Source organism: Macrobrachium rosenbergii, chromosome 11 (assembly GCF_040412425.1).
Source record: "Macrobrachium rosenbergii isolate ZJJX-2024 chromosome 11, ASM4041242v1, whole genome shotgun sequence".
In the NCBI taxonomy this organism is placed as follows: Eukaryota; Metazoa; Arthropoda; class Malacostraca; order Decapoda; family Palaemonidae; genus Macrobrachium; species Macrobrachium rosenbergii.
The window spans coordinates 28,229,579-28,248,698 of record NC_089751.1 but is presented as its reverse complement, the minus strand read 5'-3'; the positions used below and the strand labels follow the sequence as shown (position 1 = coordinate 28,248,698).

General features: G+C 37.8%; 1 protein-coding gene across 16 annotated transcripts in view; it reads left to right on the top strand.

Annotated features, from left to right (window-relative positions):
* Positions 1 to 19,120, top strand: part of mmy (UDP-N-acetylglucosamine pyrophosphorylase mmy) — a 148,140-nt gene that overhangs the window by 35,049 nt on the left and 93,971 nt on the right. For 2 of the 16 annotated variants that reach the window (XM_067111417.1, XM_067111398.1), the window contains exon 1: positions 8,054 to 8,204. The exons of 13 other annotated variants lie outside the window; for them this stretch is intronic. In XM_067111417.1, the coding sequence (XP_066967518.1) occupies positions 8,195 to 8,204 (10 nt within the window). In that variant the 5' untranslated portion in view covers positions 8,054 to 8,194. Of the gene's footprint in view, positions 1 to 8,027; positions 8,205 to 19,120 lie in introns of those variants that run through there. One more of the 16 variants, XM_067111405.1, reaches the window with a different exon arrangement.

The following is a 19,120-nucleotide window of genomic DNA, read 5'->3' as shown; positions in this document are numbered from 1 at the left end:
GTATGCTTTGGTATAATGCACTACCGTTAATGGTTCTTAAACTTGCTTGTATGCAATTCATAATTTAGCATGTTCGTTCTTAACATGTAGAGCTAAGTGGCCAATCTAATCATCATCCACGTTTTGAAATGTACTAGACATTGACTTGAAGCGTGACAAAGAATGCTTACTGTTCAGGTATTTTCTGCGGAGGTGGCGAATCATCATATCGCTCAAATTTCAAAGACGAGGAGGGTTGTGAACTTTCCTCAGAACTAGATTTTGATTTTTTTTTTTTTGATGAATATGATTTTCATTTACCCTAGAAACCTTTAGGCGAGATAGCAAGAGGTCTGCCAGTCAAATTACGGAATGGATGGAGGGGAGGAAGGTTACAGCTTACGGTGTCTCTTGTAGACTTGTAAAAGATCATTGCAGGGCGGTACTGTATTTTGTTCCTCCTTTGTTCGTAGTTGTCTTGCCCCAAATTTCGCATGTCGCTTACGGATGAATCCCCCGGGTAAGCCAAATAAACCTAGGTTTATGAGTCATGCGTCTCGTTAGATTACATTATACAAAACCAACGCGAGAAATGAAACAGAAAAGTTTAATTATCCATGATGAAAAACTAACCGATCGAAGAAACATGTAGGATGCGACCTTAAGTGCGGTAGGTCAGGGGAACGTTAGTTACCTTAATCATGTTGTTGGTTTTTTAATCCAACGACCTGCATATTGCCACGATATCCTTCACCCTAAACAATTTATTTTCAAAGTTTTGTATATGGTATACACTTGCTGTATTGAAATAAACTCGGGAAGTATTAAAATGAAAAATTAGTCAAACTTTGTATGTACACACACACATTATTATTTATATATATATATATATATATATATATATATATATATATATATATATATTATATATATATATATATATATATATATATATATATATATATATAATGTGATGGGTGACTAGGAGAGACATCAATCACTGCTACATTCTAGCAGGAAGTGTTGGCAGCTTCCTTTGCATTAGTGCATCTATACAGAAGTTTTGTTAGGAAAACATCCATCCTACCTGTGTAGATTGTGCTGCTCGCATCCAGCATGCATGTTGTTGTAAACCCTGGGCTTCACTGCTGAGCCCAGGTTTCACCAGCTAGTTTGACATCCAGTCACAGAGCACCCTTACTATCATGTGCTTGTGGGTCACTGGTATCACCTGACTCACTTGGCCTGGCTGCTGTTATAACCACATTTCTCTCCACATATTGTATCAAAAGTGGATTAAATCTTGGCAAGAAACTAGTTTTCTCTGAGTAACCTGTGTTTGAATTAACCTTTTCACTGTTGACCCCTTGGAGCAACCAGGTAGACAGAGTTTTTCTCAGCCATTCCATACTCAACAACAACTAGCTACTAATGAACTAATTATGATGCTTAGCTCTGGCTTGCTTTCTCTCGAAAGCTCTTGGTCGTCCTTCACTCAGTAGACAAAACATGGTAATTGCACTAAATTCCTGGTGAAAAGTGGACTGAATATGCCCATGCTTGCTTGAAAAAAGCCACTAATGGCATAAATGGTGTTCAAGTTCTTGACTAGTGTGCTCTAGAGGCATTAAAAATATATTTTATATAGTATGGTATAACTCAGTTCTCGTGCCAAACACTGGCAAGTAATGGGCTAAATTTGGTAGAATCCACTGCTTAGAAACTATTATGTGGATGTTGAAGCATGCCTGAGATGTCATCAGACGAAGTCACAAATCTGCCACCTTTCTTAATGACTGAACCATCTGTCTGGTTCCAGAGAGCAGAGATACAAATCCACCTCTGAAATGTCTCCAGTTCTATACAAAAAAGGCAGACTAGTTCCTAGAGGCGATCTCATACTCCCTTTTCTGCTGCGTTGCATGATAACTAATGCACAGGGGAAGAGAATCAAGGACATAGAACTCCATCAGTTCCTGATCCCCGTTCGCACTGCCACCTACCAGTGCCAGATGAGCCTTCAATCTTCTTAACACCCCACTGGTGGATACATCTACGATGGCATCCTGGGACGTGCTTGACCCCCTCCTCACGATGCCAGAGCTTGTGCCCTCCAGCTTTTGCTTACCACATAAGAAACTATTCTCCACAAAGAAGACATTCAAGGAGATGGAATGGATAAGCCCATCCCACAAGGCCCCTAGCTCTTAGACTTCACCACTCCACATGGTCAAGAAACCTGATGGCTCATTGCCCTCCTGTAGAGACTACAGGTGGCTCAGCCGTCAGATGTAGCCTGATAATTATCCCCTTCCCAGCATGGCAGGCATCACATCACCTATATCCCCCAAAGGGTGCGAAAGTTCTTCAAGTTTCACCTAATAAATGGGTATTTCCAAGTTCCCCACCACAAAGATATCCTAAAAATGGTGATCATCGCACCTTCCAAGACACATACCTTTAACTATACAACATTTCGCCCCTGAAATTCAGGGCCTACAATCCAGAGGCTGATGGACAACATCCTTGGAGCCCTGCCCCCTTCTGGAGAACATGCCTGTCATTGATATACTTGTATTCTCTAGAAACCGAGAAGAATACCAACAACACATCAGAAGTACAACCAAAACTCTGTTTTTAATCAGAAACTGACACCAGCAGAAAAAAGATACTGTACAACAAATTCAGCAACGAACTTCCCATTGTGCATGTATGCATGTGGATACCGGACATTTCCAGCAGTTACTCGATTGTAGGCCTTTCATTATCCTGAACAAATCATCAGCCACTCACCTATACCTTAACCAAAAAACAGGACACTCACTCCACCCTTTAGCAACATCAGCTATCTGACATCACCAAATTCAGGTTCACAATTCAACACATACTGGAAAAGGAAAGCACGCAATCAGAAGTTAGCACTGTATCATTTGCAAACATTAGCCATCTCGCACCCCACCTCCTGTCCTTTCCATTACTTTTCGCGTCACTATAACCATAGAATTTGAATGGCTAAACATGACACAGCCTTAAGGTGGTCACTTTCCTGAAAACGTAATCGGATGCATCTACATTGCATCACTATCAGATCTATCGTCATCTCTTTTTAGGCCTGTATATGTCAATTTTTTTTCTTATGCTCTCAGATTTGTACTTTTTATTATTGTCTTAACAGTGTTGCTGTGGCAGCAACTTACCATTGCTTTGGTGACACAATACAGTTGTATCACTCATGTTCTTAGCACGGTTTATCACATGAAATTTTATTTACCTAAAAAATGAACCATCTTTATCAATGAATGTTTCATATTTCTTTCCGCTGGAGGAAGAGACTGCATAAGTGGTTTCTCACAAGAGTAATTTTCATCTGGAGAATTAGATGTTTCTGTTTTTCCCATGTAATCGTTCCATGTTATTGATTGTTGTGCTTATGAACAACCCAGTTCTTACTCAGGTTTTTGCGTTTCATGTCTACACATTTTTGGACTCTGCTTTTTGCAGACTCCTTAGTTTTATATCTGTGGCCCATTCCTCAGAGATGTAGCATGTCTTAGGCCTTCTTGGACGCCTTTATATTAATACGAATGTAATTAGCTTGTTTTATATTTTTACAAGTCACACAAAGATTGGAATAAGTTGAAATGTTAAAATGGACACATCGTGTTGTAATAAGAGAAACAACCATCATAAACGAAGCACTGAATTGATAACACTACATACAGACAAGTTCTGTTGTTGTAAACAGTACCAACAGCAGCGATGATAATAACAATCCTAAAGTTATTGCAAACCTGACACGTTGCGCTGTTTAGCAAACTAGTATGCAAATGTACTTCCCTTTTGGCCCTGGGATGATGACCACCCCAGTGTGGATAATATGCTGCGGACACTACCAGCTGAAGCGGGGAGCTTGTAAATTTACATTTGGATTTATGCTAATGTGAATTTCTGCACACCAGGTGTCATCTTGTGAGATACGTATGTGGGTTGATGTTGATATAAATGAAAAGTAGGAAGTAGTTGAGAGTGAACGATTACAGTGATCATAGTATAGAATACACAAGAAAGCAGCATTCATTGCGTAAATGTTGAAGAGTCAAATGGCACTACCTATGATAACTTTGTTCGGTGTGGAAGTTTCTCATAATATAGAACATGCTAATTTAATATCTGCCCTTCTGGTGGCAAAGGTCTTACCTAGGAGCGACCATTTTTATTTGGTAATTTCTGTGATATTATAGCACGAAGTTGGATGACAGTGCATTTTATAGAACGCAGTCTCTCTCTCACATTAATTTTCTACTTTTTGTTGAAGTAGTTCATTGTTACTGTCATGCGTTGTATGTAAGTGACTTGTAGTTATATTTAGAATGTTCAAGTTTTTTTTTTTATTTCAGAACTTGAATTTTGGCTATTTAGCCACAATACAAAAAGTTTGTTTTCAGTGCTCGCACTGGATGTATTAAATGTAAAATAGTGCTGAATACTTCAATTGTTGCTTTTATTTGTCAATTGTGTGTGCTTCAATCAGCTGTAAAATTCTCAGATATACTGTAGTCCACCAGTCTTTCAGTGCGTGTATGTAAATATAACGCATTAGATTTATTTGGTAAGCGGTGTCTCTGTTATGCATTTTGCTTGATAATTCTTATTAATATATATGCCGAAATGTTACCGGAGGTCTTACGATAATTCAGTTGTATCTCTCTCGTGGTGAACTGTCCAATTAAGAACAACTGAAAGGGCAGAAGAGCGTTGGATATACACATGATTTTGGGGCTCATGACAAAAATATGTCTTGATTTTGGCCCACTTTAGTTTCATTCTTTTGTCCAAATTGGTACAAGGTAGAACTTTACATTTTAGTGCGGTTTAATACAGGTAGGAATATACGCAATTTAATCTTGCCAAAAAAATTGGTTTCTTGTTGAAAAGTTCGGTGCAAGATAATGGACTATGCCAGTAAACTTGCTCGAGTGTGAAGTTTACGAGGTTCTTTTGTCAGACTTTCTCGCGCTTTTCATTCAGTGTTAAATACTCTCACAGAATTTGATGATTACCAGTCGCTGTAATAGAAGGTAATTTGGTCACGTATACCAATATTAGTCTTTATTGTCGTGTCCAGGGTTGGCAATTCCCCATATCGACAGTCAAACTGTTTTAGTGGAACATTTGAAGACCTGAAAGATGAAAGTAAAAAGAGTATTTTAACTTTAATTTACAACCACTTTGCTGTCATTTATGCCATCGGTCGATTTGTTGTAGTTCTCTGAGAGGCTTTTGATAACAAAGTTTTTGTTATAAACTTACTGAATTTACATGTGCACACTCTCATAGTTAGATATGCTATAGGTCGATTTGTTGAAGTACTGTGAGCAGCTCAAGAAAATATTTCAATTGTTATAAGTGAATTTACAAATACACATCCCGCACCTCAAGCCCAACCCTTAAACTACGCCCCCTGGCATAAAAACAGCCAAACAAACTGTATCACTTTTTGTGTGGCCACAGCAGCAGCAGCAGCAGCGTTTGGTGATCGTGATACCGTAACGCTTCATCCATTTTCTCCCCCAAAGAGAGACAGTTCTTGGCATTTAGATCCTGTCGACCTTAACGCTCGCCTGGTCGTTTCCCTCTCTTCCTGGCTGAGAGAGAGAGAGAGAGAGAGAGAGAGAGAGAGAGAGAGAGAGAGAGAGAGAGTCTAGCTCTTGTTAGGAATGTTGTAAATTACACCTCAACGGAATCCGAGCATGGATCAAAATTGGCCACATTAGACAGAATGAGTTTAGATATGAAAACGACGCCTTTAACTGCGCTGGGTGAAGTATGGCACAAGTGCTGGGAGACCTTGAACCATTACGGTCGCTCCGGAAGCCATCGCATCTGATCAGCGGAACTTTAAAAGACCCTAATTACTTTTGGAGGGGGTAAGGGGGAACGGGTGGAATCAGATTTGGGTGGAAGGACTTTTGGGGGGAGGGGGGCGCCATTGATCACATCATACCAGAGCTAAGCCTCCTTCACCCCCTCTACATTGCCTTCCTTATTTTTCCTTATTGTTTCCTTCTGTTTCTGGCTCGTTTCTCTCTCTCTCTCTCTCTCTCTCTCTCTCTCTCTCTCTCTCTCTCTCTCTCTCAAACATCCTTTTAGGAACACACTTACGGATTGTAAATTGAGGGTCGGTTTGTTCATTCATCAGTGCATTGTTATCCTAAGGAAGAACTAATTTCTGTGTGTCATAAGAATGTTATCTGTAGTCTTATTTTAAGCTTATTTATCATAGCAGTGTCAACTCAAGTCTTGATGCTTGGAGATTAAGAGTGGGTTTGTTTATCAACTTAACACGGGACCTTCGATTCCTGGATTATTGTGTTTACCGTCTACTCCTCTGATCCCCGCTCCCACTCCCTCCCCCATCATACTTTTTTATATATTTTTTCTCACTTGCATGTTCTCTTTGAGGTTAAAGGCGAGTTAAGGTCTTTGGATAAAATGAAACAGCTTTTTTTTTATTGTAGAAATGATTTTGTACTGTGTTGGAGAATTTCGGGTATTTCGGTGCCCGAGAGTCTTCCTTTACTAAATTTATGCTGTATTTTTCAGTTTTGCAAAGCCTGTTCTCTGGTGCCTTAGGAGATATGTAAAAGAAGAACATTTTGGGCAACTTATATTTATATAGGCGCGTCAAATTTGAAATGATCTAAGTTCGACTTGGTTATCTTCACATACTGTTTAGCGTTTGCGATACTGCATGTCGGGCGCTCAGCGAGGTTTACTAACGTTGGGTCTGGTTAGGGCTTAGACAGGTGACCACCCTAAATGTTAGAGTGTCACCACACAAGCTCTTCGAATATCCTCGGGCAGGGCTTTAGCTAGCCATTTTATCTTAGAATACTTGCTTATAACCGGAGAATACTTGCTTATAACAGGAAAGGTAACATCTTCTGGACTCACCATATCGAAGAAAAAAATTATATGACTCACACAGGGAACGAACTTCGAACTTCGGTCTTCTGAGTGACAGGCTAAGGTCTCTCACTTGAGAGACCGAGGTTCGTTCCCGGCGTGAGTCAGAAATTTATTTCTGTGAAACACGTGCTTATATGTTCATTATTTTTATATATGTAAATATACCGTATATGTGTGTGTGTGTAATTTTTTGTTTTTATATACAAATATAGACGGATATATATATATATATATATATATATATATATATATATATATATATATATATATATATATGTGTGTGTGTGTGTGTGTGTGTGTGTGTGTGTGTGTGTGTGTGTGTGTGTGTGCGTGCGTGCATCTCTATAGACATGGCTCCAGATTAGGATATCAGGAGTTTTTTTTTTTTTTTATCCTGTCTTTCAGTCATCTCACTGGACTTTAAACCCTGCCAGCGCTCGATCACCCGTGTCTTCCTGCCAAGTAGCGAGTGTCCCTTTTTGCTTTTCCCTTGTAACATCTGGATAATGAGAGAGTACAGAGTCTGAAAACCAAGGATGGAATCGAGGAAGTTGGGGAGATCAGGGGAAAAAGTGGCGGAAGGTCGAAAGGACGCCCTTAATTTCTGAGCCATCTAGAGGGAAGGGTCTTTCGGATCCAGGTGACATTTGGTTGACTTTACTTTACAGTAGTAGTATAACGGGACAAGGCAGTAGGTGTGAACCCCGCAGTTTTACCTGTAGATCTGACATCCCACATCGTTTGGTTCCTAATGTATCACAGCCCTCATTCGTTGTTACTTATTTCTTATTTAGGCAGCGTGTCACACCTATTGTTCCTGTTCTTATGTTTGTTTTGTATACGTGTTCGATTTGGATGTTGAGAATCACGGGGCGGGGTTTGGGGAAGTGTCGAAGGGATGTTGCTTGTGGTAACGGTAAGCCTACTATACAACATTTCATGTGAGCCATTGGTTCAGACGACCTTGATGGCGTGTTCTTGTGTAGTGTGTACGTGTATGTATGTATGTGTGTGTGAGTACTAGGTGTGCGGGAAGTAACCTTGTGTGTGTGTGTGTGTCAGAGAGAAATCCCCGGGCAGCAGCAGGAGGTTTTCGATGAGACCGAAGTCTTCATATTGTAAAGTCAGGGAGATTCTGGTCGCACTCGCTCACCGCACCTCGCAGCCTGCGCCCGCCTGTTTCTGCCCGCATCTCTCCTCCTTCGTCGTTCTGTGCTGTCGCTGCCGCTAAGGGTCTAACGTCAGAATGCATACAGGTACTGAACTGACTTCGTTCATTCCCCAAGTCACTTGGATTAAGTCCGCTCAAACGATGCGCTCTTTTGAGAGGATACAATGAGTTCTGTGTCGACGTTCTTTTGCAGGAGTGTCTGAGAAGATGGTACTTTCCATATACTTGTGATTGGCTGATGAAAACATTTGAATTGTTTATTATTTAGGTGCCAGAATCTGTTTTTATGAACAGTGTAATTCATATATTTATATTAAGTACTTCTGTTTGTTTAATTCTCAGTATTGACTTGTAAAAAATATTTTAACACCGTAGTTAAGTGATGAGTATATAAAGATTCTCATCTTAGCATGCTGTATTTTTTTTTTTTTTTTTTGCAGTTAATCCCGAAATAAAACATTCAAGACAGGAACAAAATTAGGAAAATGATCCATTTATCCTTCATTGTGTTTGTTTCAAGTAAATGAAGATTTATTTTCAGTACATAAACGCTGCCACCCTTTATATATATATATATATATATATATATATATATATATATATATATATATATATATATATATATATATATATATATATATATATATATATATATATATATATATATATATATATATATATATATATATATATATATATATATATATATATATATATATATATATATTATATTATATATATATATATATATATATATATATATATATATATATATATATATGTGTGTGTGTGTGTGTGTATGTATATGTATATGTATATATACGTATATCTGTGTGTATGTGTTGGTAAATGGTCATGTGTGTGCATGTGTAAGTCTTAAATAGACCTCTTTTAAAACTAGGAAGCGGAAAAAATACCACCGGCCAAGTTACTAAGACTTGTAGAAGGAATCTGTGTTAGTTTATTTTCCATCTTGAGGTAATGGCAAATTGGAAGGTTGTAGTACTCAAGGAATACAAGAGGAGGCAAGGACTTCCTTACTCTCTCTCTCTCTCTCTCTCTCTCTCTCTCTCTCTCTCTCTCTCTCTCTCTCTCTCTCTCTCTCTCTCTCTCTCGCATCCTCATGGGCGACCGAAAGTAGCAAATATTTCTTTCTTCACAGACGTTGCATGTGTACTGTACATTCCCTTTTTCAAGATGGAAAAAATGAATTTTCCTTACTTTCCGTTCTTCAATTTTTTCTAACTGCTCTGTAAGATTGCCTGTGTGGTATGATGTCCAAAAGAATGTCTTAAAGACATAGTACGTGGAATCTTGTCCTAAGCCATTCTTAGTAAGATGGAAGTAAGATTTGATTCCTTCAACGGTATAATAACCATTAGATTAAAATAATTAAGGTCGCAGAGTACAGAGGAAGACAGGGAGTACTAGTCGTTGTACATTTACAATTCCATAATGCCCTTTAGAGTCTTGTTGCGAAGAGTTTGCCGTTAGCAACAGATCGGCTGCAAGTTTGCAAGGATGGAATTTGTTTTGGCGATGAGGATTCTAGTCAGATTCCCACGCAGATGACCACGGGAACTTACGTTCCAAAGGCGTATGACAGTGACTAGTGGTCATCCGTCTAAGTGGTGACTAGAGCCACTGTCACCCAGTGTGGTTTGCAGAGTAATATTTCAATTTTTCATGCACTGTCATGTTTTCTCTTCCCCCCACCTTTTCAGCAGCAGTGATGTGTTTGTTGAATAGGTAATGAAATGCCCGAAAGGCCTTCGGTTTCAGACGATCCTTATACGTTCGATATGACTGAGGGGTTTTCTGTCTTTGTTGCTGTTATTCCTGTGGGTCTGTGTCCGATTTTTCCCCCGTTTGTCGTTTTGTGTTCTAGATGTAACTAACTACTCTTGCTTATATGAGTCAGAGTATTTGTTTTATAAAGTAAACATTCTCTCTCCCTTTCGTCATGTGAATTAGTATACGATTGTTAGGGGTAAATATTTATTCTCTCTCTCTCTCTCTCTCTCTCTCTCTCTCTGGATGTTCAAAGCTCGTTATAATTATGGTCGAGAATTGATAGCAGCTCAACAAGAGAAGTGTTAACAGAAAGCAGCAAACAGTCTGATGGTAAAAGTTGTTCACCTTCTGCAAAACTTTTCACTACTAAGGAAATTAGTTGTATGTTGTATTGTTTTTATAATGTCTCCGAGGTTGCTTATGATAATGGTTATTAGTGTTGCTAATAGTAATGATGATCAACTTATATATGTGTGTTTAGTTCTTTGTTGTCTTAGACGTATAAAAATATTGGGAGTATATGACTTCACTCGGTTTTAGCCACAGTCAGTTGATGTAATCCAGCTTTGTCGCCCGTTCATGCGGTTACCAGTGGAATTCCGTGATTGAAAACCATCAGCCACAATATTGCTTTTGAACGTTTTGTTACAGCTTACTTTCATGTGCCTTTTCACACAATTATTGGATTGCGTGATATGCAATTAGACTCTCCTACTTATTTGTTCGATCGCCTGATCATCGCTTAGCCTTGGGAAATGCTGTAACTGCCAGTGGCAATTATAATGAATTTATTTATGCAAACATTTCGCTGAAAAACCGTTGCTGAGTGACTTTTTCCCTTTAATTTTGATTTTTCTAGAATGGGTGTTTGGACCCAGACGCTGAATTGCTCACTTCAGCATTAGTATCATACTTTTGCGTAAAAAGTAAAATTATCTCCTAAGAGGTAACTCTTGCTTACCAATACTCTCGAGAGTTGCGCCATCCTTTTTGTCATTTGTAAATTTTTTATGATGATTATTCACTTAATGCTACTCACTGAGCTTCTTACTATTTATGGACTTCATTCTTCATGGAATGCTCACGGTAGCAGTACTACGTATTAAATTGTATAACATAATATCTAGTTACATTTTGGTTTTTAGAAGCTTTAGGGTTGTTATTTATCATGAAAGGACTCCAGTCAACGGGGGAGGGAATAAAATAAATATAAGAAAAATGAAACTGGTGATATGAATTGTTTGAGTAGTATAGGACTGAAAGGGCGCGAACTCTGAAGGTATGTGGTACAACGATTAGCGTAGGTGGAACGATGAGTCAAAGTTTTTTGGTCATGTTGAGAGAACGAAGGAGAGTATATAGGTGAAAACAGTGTATTAGCTCAGAAGTGATAGGGAAGGGTGAGAGGCAGACCCAGAAAGTAATGGATAGATAATGTGCAAAAGGCATTGGAGTGGAAGAAGGCGAGAGAATGCATCCAAGAGACAGTTGACTGGTACTGTATGTATCTCAGGGCTCGATGTGCTGCTGATGGGACACATAAGCTTAAGGGATTTCGAGAAATAGAATACAGCCGTCTTATGAAGCCTAGATCAAGAATGGTTTATTAGGTAACCAGATCCTGGTCAAATTTCACCAGTAATTATACTTTTTTCTGTGTTCATGTTATAATTCATCTGTAAAATGTCACATTAACATACGGAAGCTTCGGGCCTTCAGTGCTGCACATCAGATCGGCTTTCTGATGTGTGTTGGTATTAGAAAAATGTGTGTTAATGGAAATACATGCCCATGATGGATAACGATTAAAAGTATCTTGACAACCGTCTTATTAAAAAAAGTTAGTTTATTATTATTATTATTATTATTATTATTATTATTATTATTATTATTATTATTATTATTATTATTATTATGAGTCAGATGATAGATTTACTTTCATAATTGTTAGTTTTTTAGTTTCGTTATGTGTGATGATACTAGTTAGATTCCATTCAATTGTAGTGTGAGGGAATATGGTAATTTGTCAAGTTGCAGCTTGGTCATTATAACAGTTTTGAATACCTAGTGGTACGTGCGGGTGGTTTTCAGAGAAGGGAAACTGTTAGGATGTGCGTGCACAAGCGGCAACCAGTCGTCCTTGGTCGTGCACCGCAAAATATTTCGAAAGCCTGCTAAGAACAGCCCTCGTCTAACTGCACTCTGTGTGTGCCCACGTACATACATACGCACGCACGCACAGACGGACAGACATACAGGCATGCAACAGTTAAATGTTAAATGTGTTGGGTCATCTTTTCTCCCCTCGTAAACAATGTTTGTCCTCTCTTTCTCTCTCTCTCTCTCTGTTATTGTAATGTTTTAAATATTTAATAGTTTTATCATTAATTAAGGGGAATACGTATCATACATACGCACACGATAGATACTTGAAGATCCTTATTCAAAAACCTTTTCATGTATTTCCTTTGAATCATTGTATCATCATTCTTCCCCAAACTTGTGGGAACAAAGAAAATAGGTAATCCAACGCTGGTGAAAATATAGGAAACATTGCCAGGAACCACTAGCGAGTTCATGATCTCCCTATTTCTTATGTGTTTATAGTCACTGCAACTGCTGCACGTGTTTCTATTTTTTTTTTTTACTGTAATCGTTGACAGGAGGAGCTTAACTCGTTCATGGCATGACCTTTTCCATGGCGTGATTCTCTGACTTCAGGTCAGATGACTAGTGGTCAAGGAAACCTGGTAGCTTTTGTTTTATCTCTCTCTCTTTTTAATATTGTTCTCTTATTCCTCTTATTTTCCTGTCTTAGGAATACTTTTCTCCTCAGATTTTTTTTCCTTTGAAATTTTATTTTTATTATTTCTCATAATTTGTTTGCCTTACGAATGTTTTTCTTTTATTTGGTCTGTGACTGGTTATCCTTACACTTTCAAAATATATTCTCTCAGTTGCAAATCACGAAGCAGTATGTTTAGGGCACGCGGCGTTAAAACTCTACGTGTGCCTTTAAACATAAGCAGTGAATTAGGTACCTGGTAGTAAATCTGTTGCAGCGGTTTGTAGTCATGGTTGAGAAGGAAGGTTGGGGCTTAGAAAGCTCGTTCCAAATCTGAGATCAGAAGGGTTATGCTTTATGGAGCCGCGTCTTGTAAGGGGAAAGCATTTATACGTATTTGTATATATATTGAATATATATTACAGGACAAGGCAGTATGCCAAGTGTTCCCTGTGATATGCACAATTATGGATGGCTATGGCGAGTCAAGTTTCGGGTGTTAGTGAATTGATGAGCATGCTACATCATGGGCCCTTAGTAATGAAGTGTATATGTAGCTGTATATTTTTCTCCATCGTGTTCAGTTGATGGTTTCATTATTTTACATGGCCTGCGATTTAATTGTATTTCCTTTTCGAGTTTTACATGCTCTCTCTCTCTCTCTCTCTCTCTCTCTCTCTCTCTCTCTCTCTCTCTGTTCCATCCAAACTCCGTGTCCACTTTGAAGCTTTGGGTGTGTTCGTCATCCACTTCGAAAACCCGGGCCTTGTTCCCACGAGGTTACCGCCAGTCGGACACTTCTTAAGGCCGATGTAGCAAGGTGTTACAGTTGAGGAAATGAGCCTTCTGGATCGGTTTGGATGTCACTTTCTTGCCACCGCGCCGACGTCAAGGTCGGCCTTGGCGAAATCAGTTGCGGAGACCTGCAGGGGTATGTACTGGGGCTCCAGGTCATTATCTGAGTCAAGTCGCTTAATTCGGGTTGAACGGATGCCAAAATTCGACATGACTTCAGCCTTGCCTTTTTTGTCTTAAATAATTGGAAAAAGATTATTTTCATGCATATGTGGGTTGTATTTAGATTAAATTGTTATTTTTATAGAGCATCTGTTCACGTATTAATTTAAGCGAATGCATTAGTCATAAACAAGGGTGTATGTTGAACTTCACGAGTTTACATTTAAACAGGTGTTCGTTTGCGTTAGACGACGTCAGTCATTTCATGTGAACACGCTGAACAGTTTTCATGATAAATTATCGGCATGACTCGTTTAGTGAGAATGTGTAGAAGCGCTTTGATTTCTTTTTTTCTTTTTTTGTCCTCTGTTTACTTCTGCAAATCACGTAAAGGCATTTTACAAGGCATATCACACATCGAGCTGGCATAATTGAACAAGAGTGATTTGCTAGAAATACAATCTGAAAGTAATTGTTGGTAGGTAAATGACAGGTATATTCAACAAATATAAACTCGCATGTATTTATATAAATATATATGTGTGTGTGTGGGTGTGTGCGCGTAGCTTTTACATGTATATGTTTGTAAGTATTTATAAATTTTGAGTTTTTGTTACGTAAGAAGCCGAATTTAATGAAAATGAGGGCGTGGTCTTAGAATGGCTGCAGAGACGCCTGCTTATGATGGAATGTAGGTTAGTTGTTGTTGTTGTTTTTCGATGATAATGAAGACGATCATAACGGATTTCTTCGGTATTGTAACTAGTTTTTCGTCGGTTGAGTGACAAAGGTTAAACGACTGTTACAATTGATGCAGTGGCCTTGATCGAGATATTACATTTTTCTAATTGCTTTTCACGCCAGTGGACTCCTCGTCTGCGCTGTTTTTCGTCGTTTGATTTCCTTCAGTGTGTTTCGCAGGTTTAGCATACAGGTGTAGTAGTAATAATAACTAATAATTTGGAAACAAATTCAAATTACAACTTTTTAAGAGTATTATTTTTTAACATAATATACAAAAGAGAGCGTTCGGGAACCTGCTCGGTTCTCCTTACCAATCTGTCGTATTGAAAAGTAGAGATGAGTAGTTATTCGGAAGTTTTCTTTAGACCATCTTTTTTTAATATGATATTCTTACAAATACATCTATGTGGATTTGTTGCCCAGTTTTAGTGACTAGTGTTTATTATTATTATTATTATTATTATTATTATTATTATTATTATTATTATTATTATTATTATTATTATTATTAGGTTTAAACAGTAAACAGTTACTTCTGGTGTAGAGGTGGGTGTGTTGGTTGAAGGGAAAGGCGCGGCTCTAGAGACGAAAAATACATTACAATATTTTGTGTAGCACTGGCCCTCTAACTGCTAATCTAAGATGAACACCCAGTGCCGAATATCTCCTCAGCATCAGCGGTTTCCTATGCTTACCCTTATGGAATACTTTGAAGGAGTTTGTACTCTTCCAAGTCACCTTGGAATTCTAGATTTATAATTGCATACCTTTATACCCCCGACTTACATGTGCCCCATATCAGGCCTCTTATCCTTTTCAGCACCTTAGCACACTTCTGACCTCCTTTAGGGTAAGGGCCCGTGCCGGCACAAAGGTTGCTTTACGTAACCCAGTGAACCATCACAGTCTCTGTGTTACTCAACTTCACATTTTCTTATTAGTTGCGATATTCATGATCATTAACTTCGTCTACTTTTTCGTAATTTTTCTCCTCGTGTCCAGATTTCCTAATATAGGTTCCTGTGAGCAGTCCTGGTATTTGTCCAATTTTTGTATATTAATTTCCCTCAGCTCTTTTACTCCATTTCTGGCTTTCCTTCTTATTTCTCTCTGACCGGACCTTTCTGTCATTCTCTTTTCAGTTTAATCGTAAGTTCTTCTTGAAGTTTTTCCCTTTTATTCTTTCTTCAGGAGGATTTCAACATTTTCATCCTGTTCATTTCCTGTCACTTCTATCTTTTTTGAACCTTCACCTTTTTGCAGTCTTTCAGTCGCTTCTTCGAAAAATCAGATCCCTGGTCAGGCCTTCCTGTCACATTTTTTCTTCTTTCAACTTTTCTCCATCCCATTTCCTCCGTTATTACCGAGTATGTGTAATTTGACGGAGAGAGGAGAGAGAGAGAGAGAGAGAGAGAGAGAGAGAGAGAGAGAGAGAGAGAGAGAGAGAGCGCTTTTACTTTCTGTGGATGTGTGTATTTTCTTCTGTAAATCATGGAATCTTACCATGTTATCTGCCTCATGTCATGGGTGTCGTGAAGGTGTGGCGCATGCTCGTGTATGTATACATGTGTGTGTATGTGAGTATGTGAAGGTGTATGCAAGGGTGAAAGTGAGGGCCGATATAGGGTGGTGGTTGCAAGTGATGGGAGGAAAATATACCGGGGTTATAGATGAAACCTTGGCCATTATGGGTGAGATGATTTAACTTTGAGGAGTGAAGAGTTGCGGATTTCATTTGAGGAGTGAAGAGTTGCGGATTTCATTTGAGAATCTCTCTCTCTCTCTCTCTCTCTCTCTCTCTCTCTCTCTCTCTCTCTCTCTCTCTCGTTTACATATAAATCACGTGCACACATAATTAAGTATTTCAGAGACTTTAGAGTGTTTTCCCGGGATAAAATTACGCACTCTCTGCCAGAAACATTGTTGTGTATTTCCGTTATTGTGCCAATGGAAGGTTTTGTATGCAAGAAAGAAAATAAGGCACATATAGAGAAATGAGAAAACACCAATTCCGGGGATTAGGATTATTTACAAATATATAACAACATATTCATTATTATTAGGCTTAAGGAATGTGATCGAAGCGACATCAGAATATTTAAAAGTATGAATGTGTACAAAACTTTCGAATTTTGGTATTAGACAAATGGAGAATCACTATAAACATGATTAATGGAAGGGGGCATAAAATGAATAAGTATATAGATAAAAAATAATAACTGAAAGAATATATACACATCAGGGAAAAATATGTGAATAATATTTACAAGAAAATGTAATTCATTGTGAAAAATATTGGTGGAATGCCTCGATTATGTTTTTTTCTGTTTGGATTGTATGGTTATTTGACCAGGTCCTCCCAAGTTTTGGATGTAGCAACAGGAGCTGCTCAATTTAGAATGAATGGTCAGGTCAGAAACCATCAGGTGCAGTACGTTTTGTTGTGCTAGTGCAGTTTCTATATTTAGCTATTTGTACCATTCGCATCTTTTTCTGTGTATACATTGTTTATGTGAGTTGCTATGTAGGACATAAATGCACCTGGACACATACATACACACATATATATATATATATATATATATATATATATATATATATATATATATATATATATATATATATATATATATAAATTTTATATATCTATACAGGATTCAATTCCCGACCAAGCAGAAATGCTCCATGTTAATTCCGCTAAGTCCCACTGCGCCCCTGTCGGCTTGAATAGTGAATTATGCATGTAGTAGTTAGACGAATGTGGTGAATCACGACGAGGAGGAAAAGGCCATTGGCCTAGCAGCCTCATTCCCAAAATTACCACTTTTTCGGGAGAGCAAAAAGCTTTTGATATATATATATATATATATATATATATATATATATATATATATATATATATATATATATATATATAATGTATATATATACCTATATATATACATATATATGTATATGTGTATGTATGTATGTGCGTGTGTATGTGAAATAGTTACCTAACATGTGAAAGTATAGATTATTCAGATTGCGTTTAAGAATCTTGCAGTTTCATCAGTTTCGCGGCACACATTTTCAACTTAATTCATTTTAAATACCGAGCAAAGGTCGCGTAATTTTTCAACGGGATTTAGGCAATGGCGTAATTAACATGAGGTCGGTAAAAATATTATTATTATTATTATTATTATTATTATTATTATTATTATTATTATTATTATTATTATTATTATTATTATTTAGGTACACAAGTAAAGTTAATATTAATATCCTGTTATGATAAAAGCAAGTATAATTTTTCAGACATAATCTTGAAAGACACTGAAGGTATGAAATAGTGCCCAGCATCCATGGACTCTGACAGACTAGCTTGAGATTCAGGTTAGACTTACATGAACGGCAATGGGTCACATTAAGGCCTTTTAGGTAAACGGAGAGAATGGATCATTTTATAGTTACAGGAGTTGCTGCATGAAAGATTAACAATTTTACGGGCCGGGTTAGTTATTATTGCCAATTTGAGGATTTGTATAATTGTGACGGAGTAATGTTTGTAAAGTGCATTGGGAAATGGGTTTTAAAGGATGACTTTCTGTGGCTGCAAAAGTTAATAACGACAAAAATAAGAGAAGTTATTTATGCCTCCAGGTCTGCCTTTGTGTTAAAAGTGAAAGATATATTTTGCTCCTTGCGTAACTGAACTTTGGAGGTTCCAAGGTTAGAAAAAAAGGAAATTCTCTCTCTCTCACCCATTCTCCCTGTCACGTCCCGTTTTCTGGAATTGAAGTTTCCATTTTTTGCGCGAACTAAATGACACTTCTATTTTATTGTTTTGTACTCGCCGGAAGATCTGTAAGATTAACGTTTTGGGCGACAATGAATCTCGCAAGTGAATTTGTTAACCTAAAAATACCGGACGCATTTTGTTAGTCACGATGTGATGTAATTTATTAGGTAGTTCAGTGTGTGAATGAGTTTGTGAAATTATATTTTATAATTATATTTTATAATTCGCGGCCTTTCTTTGTGAATTTGATATCTTAATGTTCTGTGCCTTTATGAATTACTGGTGCATGTATGTCTTCTGCTTAAGGCCATCTGCCGGTTAAAAAGGTGACTATTTTTGTCACCATAGAGAAATTATGGAAAACTCACACAGGTGATGACATCTGAAACTAACTCCAATTATTATATCTAAAACTAATGTAATATAATGTTGCACTTGTTTGCTGTTGTTTGCATTTGTTGGTGTCCGTATGTGTGTGTGTGTGTGTGTGTGTGTACGAGAGAGAGAGAGAGAGAGAGAGAGAGAGATTGTGAACCAGGCAAGAGTTGTTAGACCAGCAAAACCGAACGAGTCGGGCAGGGTGGTGCTACTCGTTAGCCTTGGCTACACTTCTGCTGCTGCTACTTCTGTTCCCTGGGAGCCGTCTCCTGATGTCACCTGGTTACTGCTACTTGCTGCTCTGTTGTAAATCTCAGTTTCGACGGCACTGTCACTGATTCGCTGTCCTGGTTTGCTTACGTGCCGTTTGGGGCTGACCTTAATAGGAGTCGAAAGTTCTCTTAGTTATATTAGGAGGTGCCGCTTGGTTTTATTACTTGCATTTTGTAGTTTTCGAGTTGATTATATATATATATATATATATATATATATATATATATATATATATATATATAATATATATATATATATATATATATATATATATATATGTGTGTGT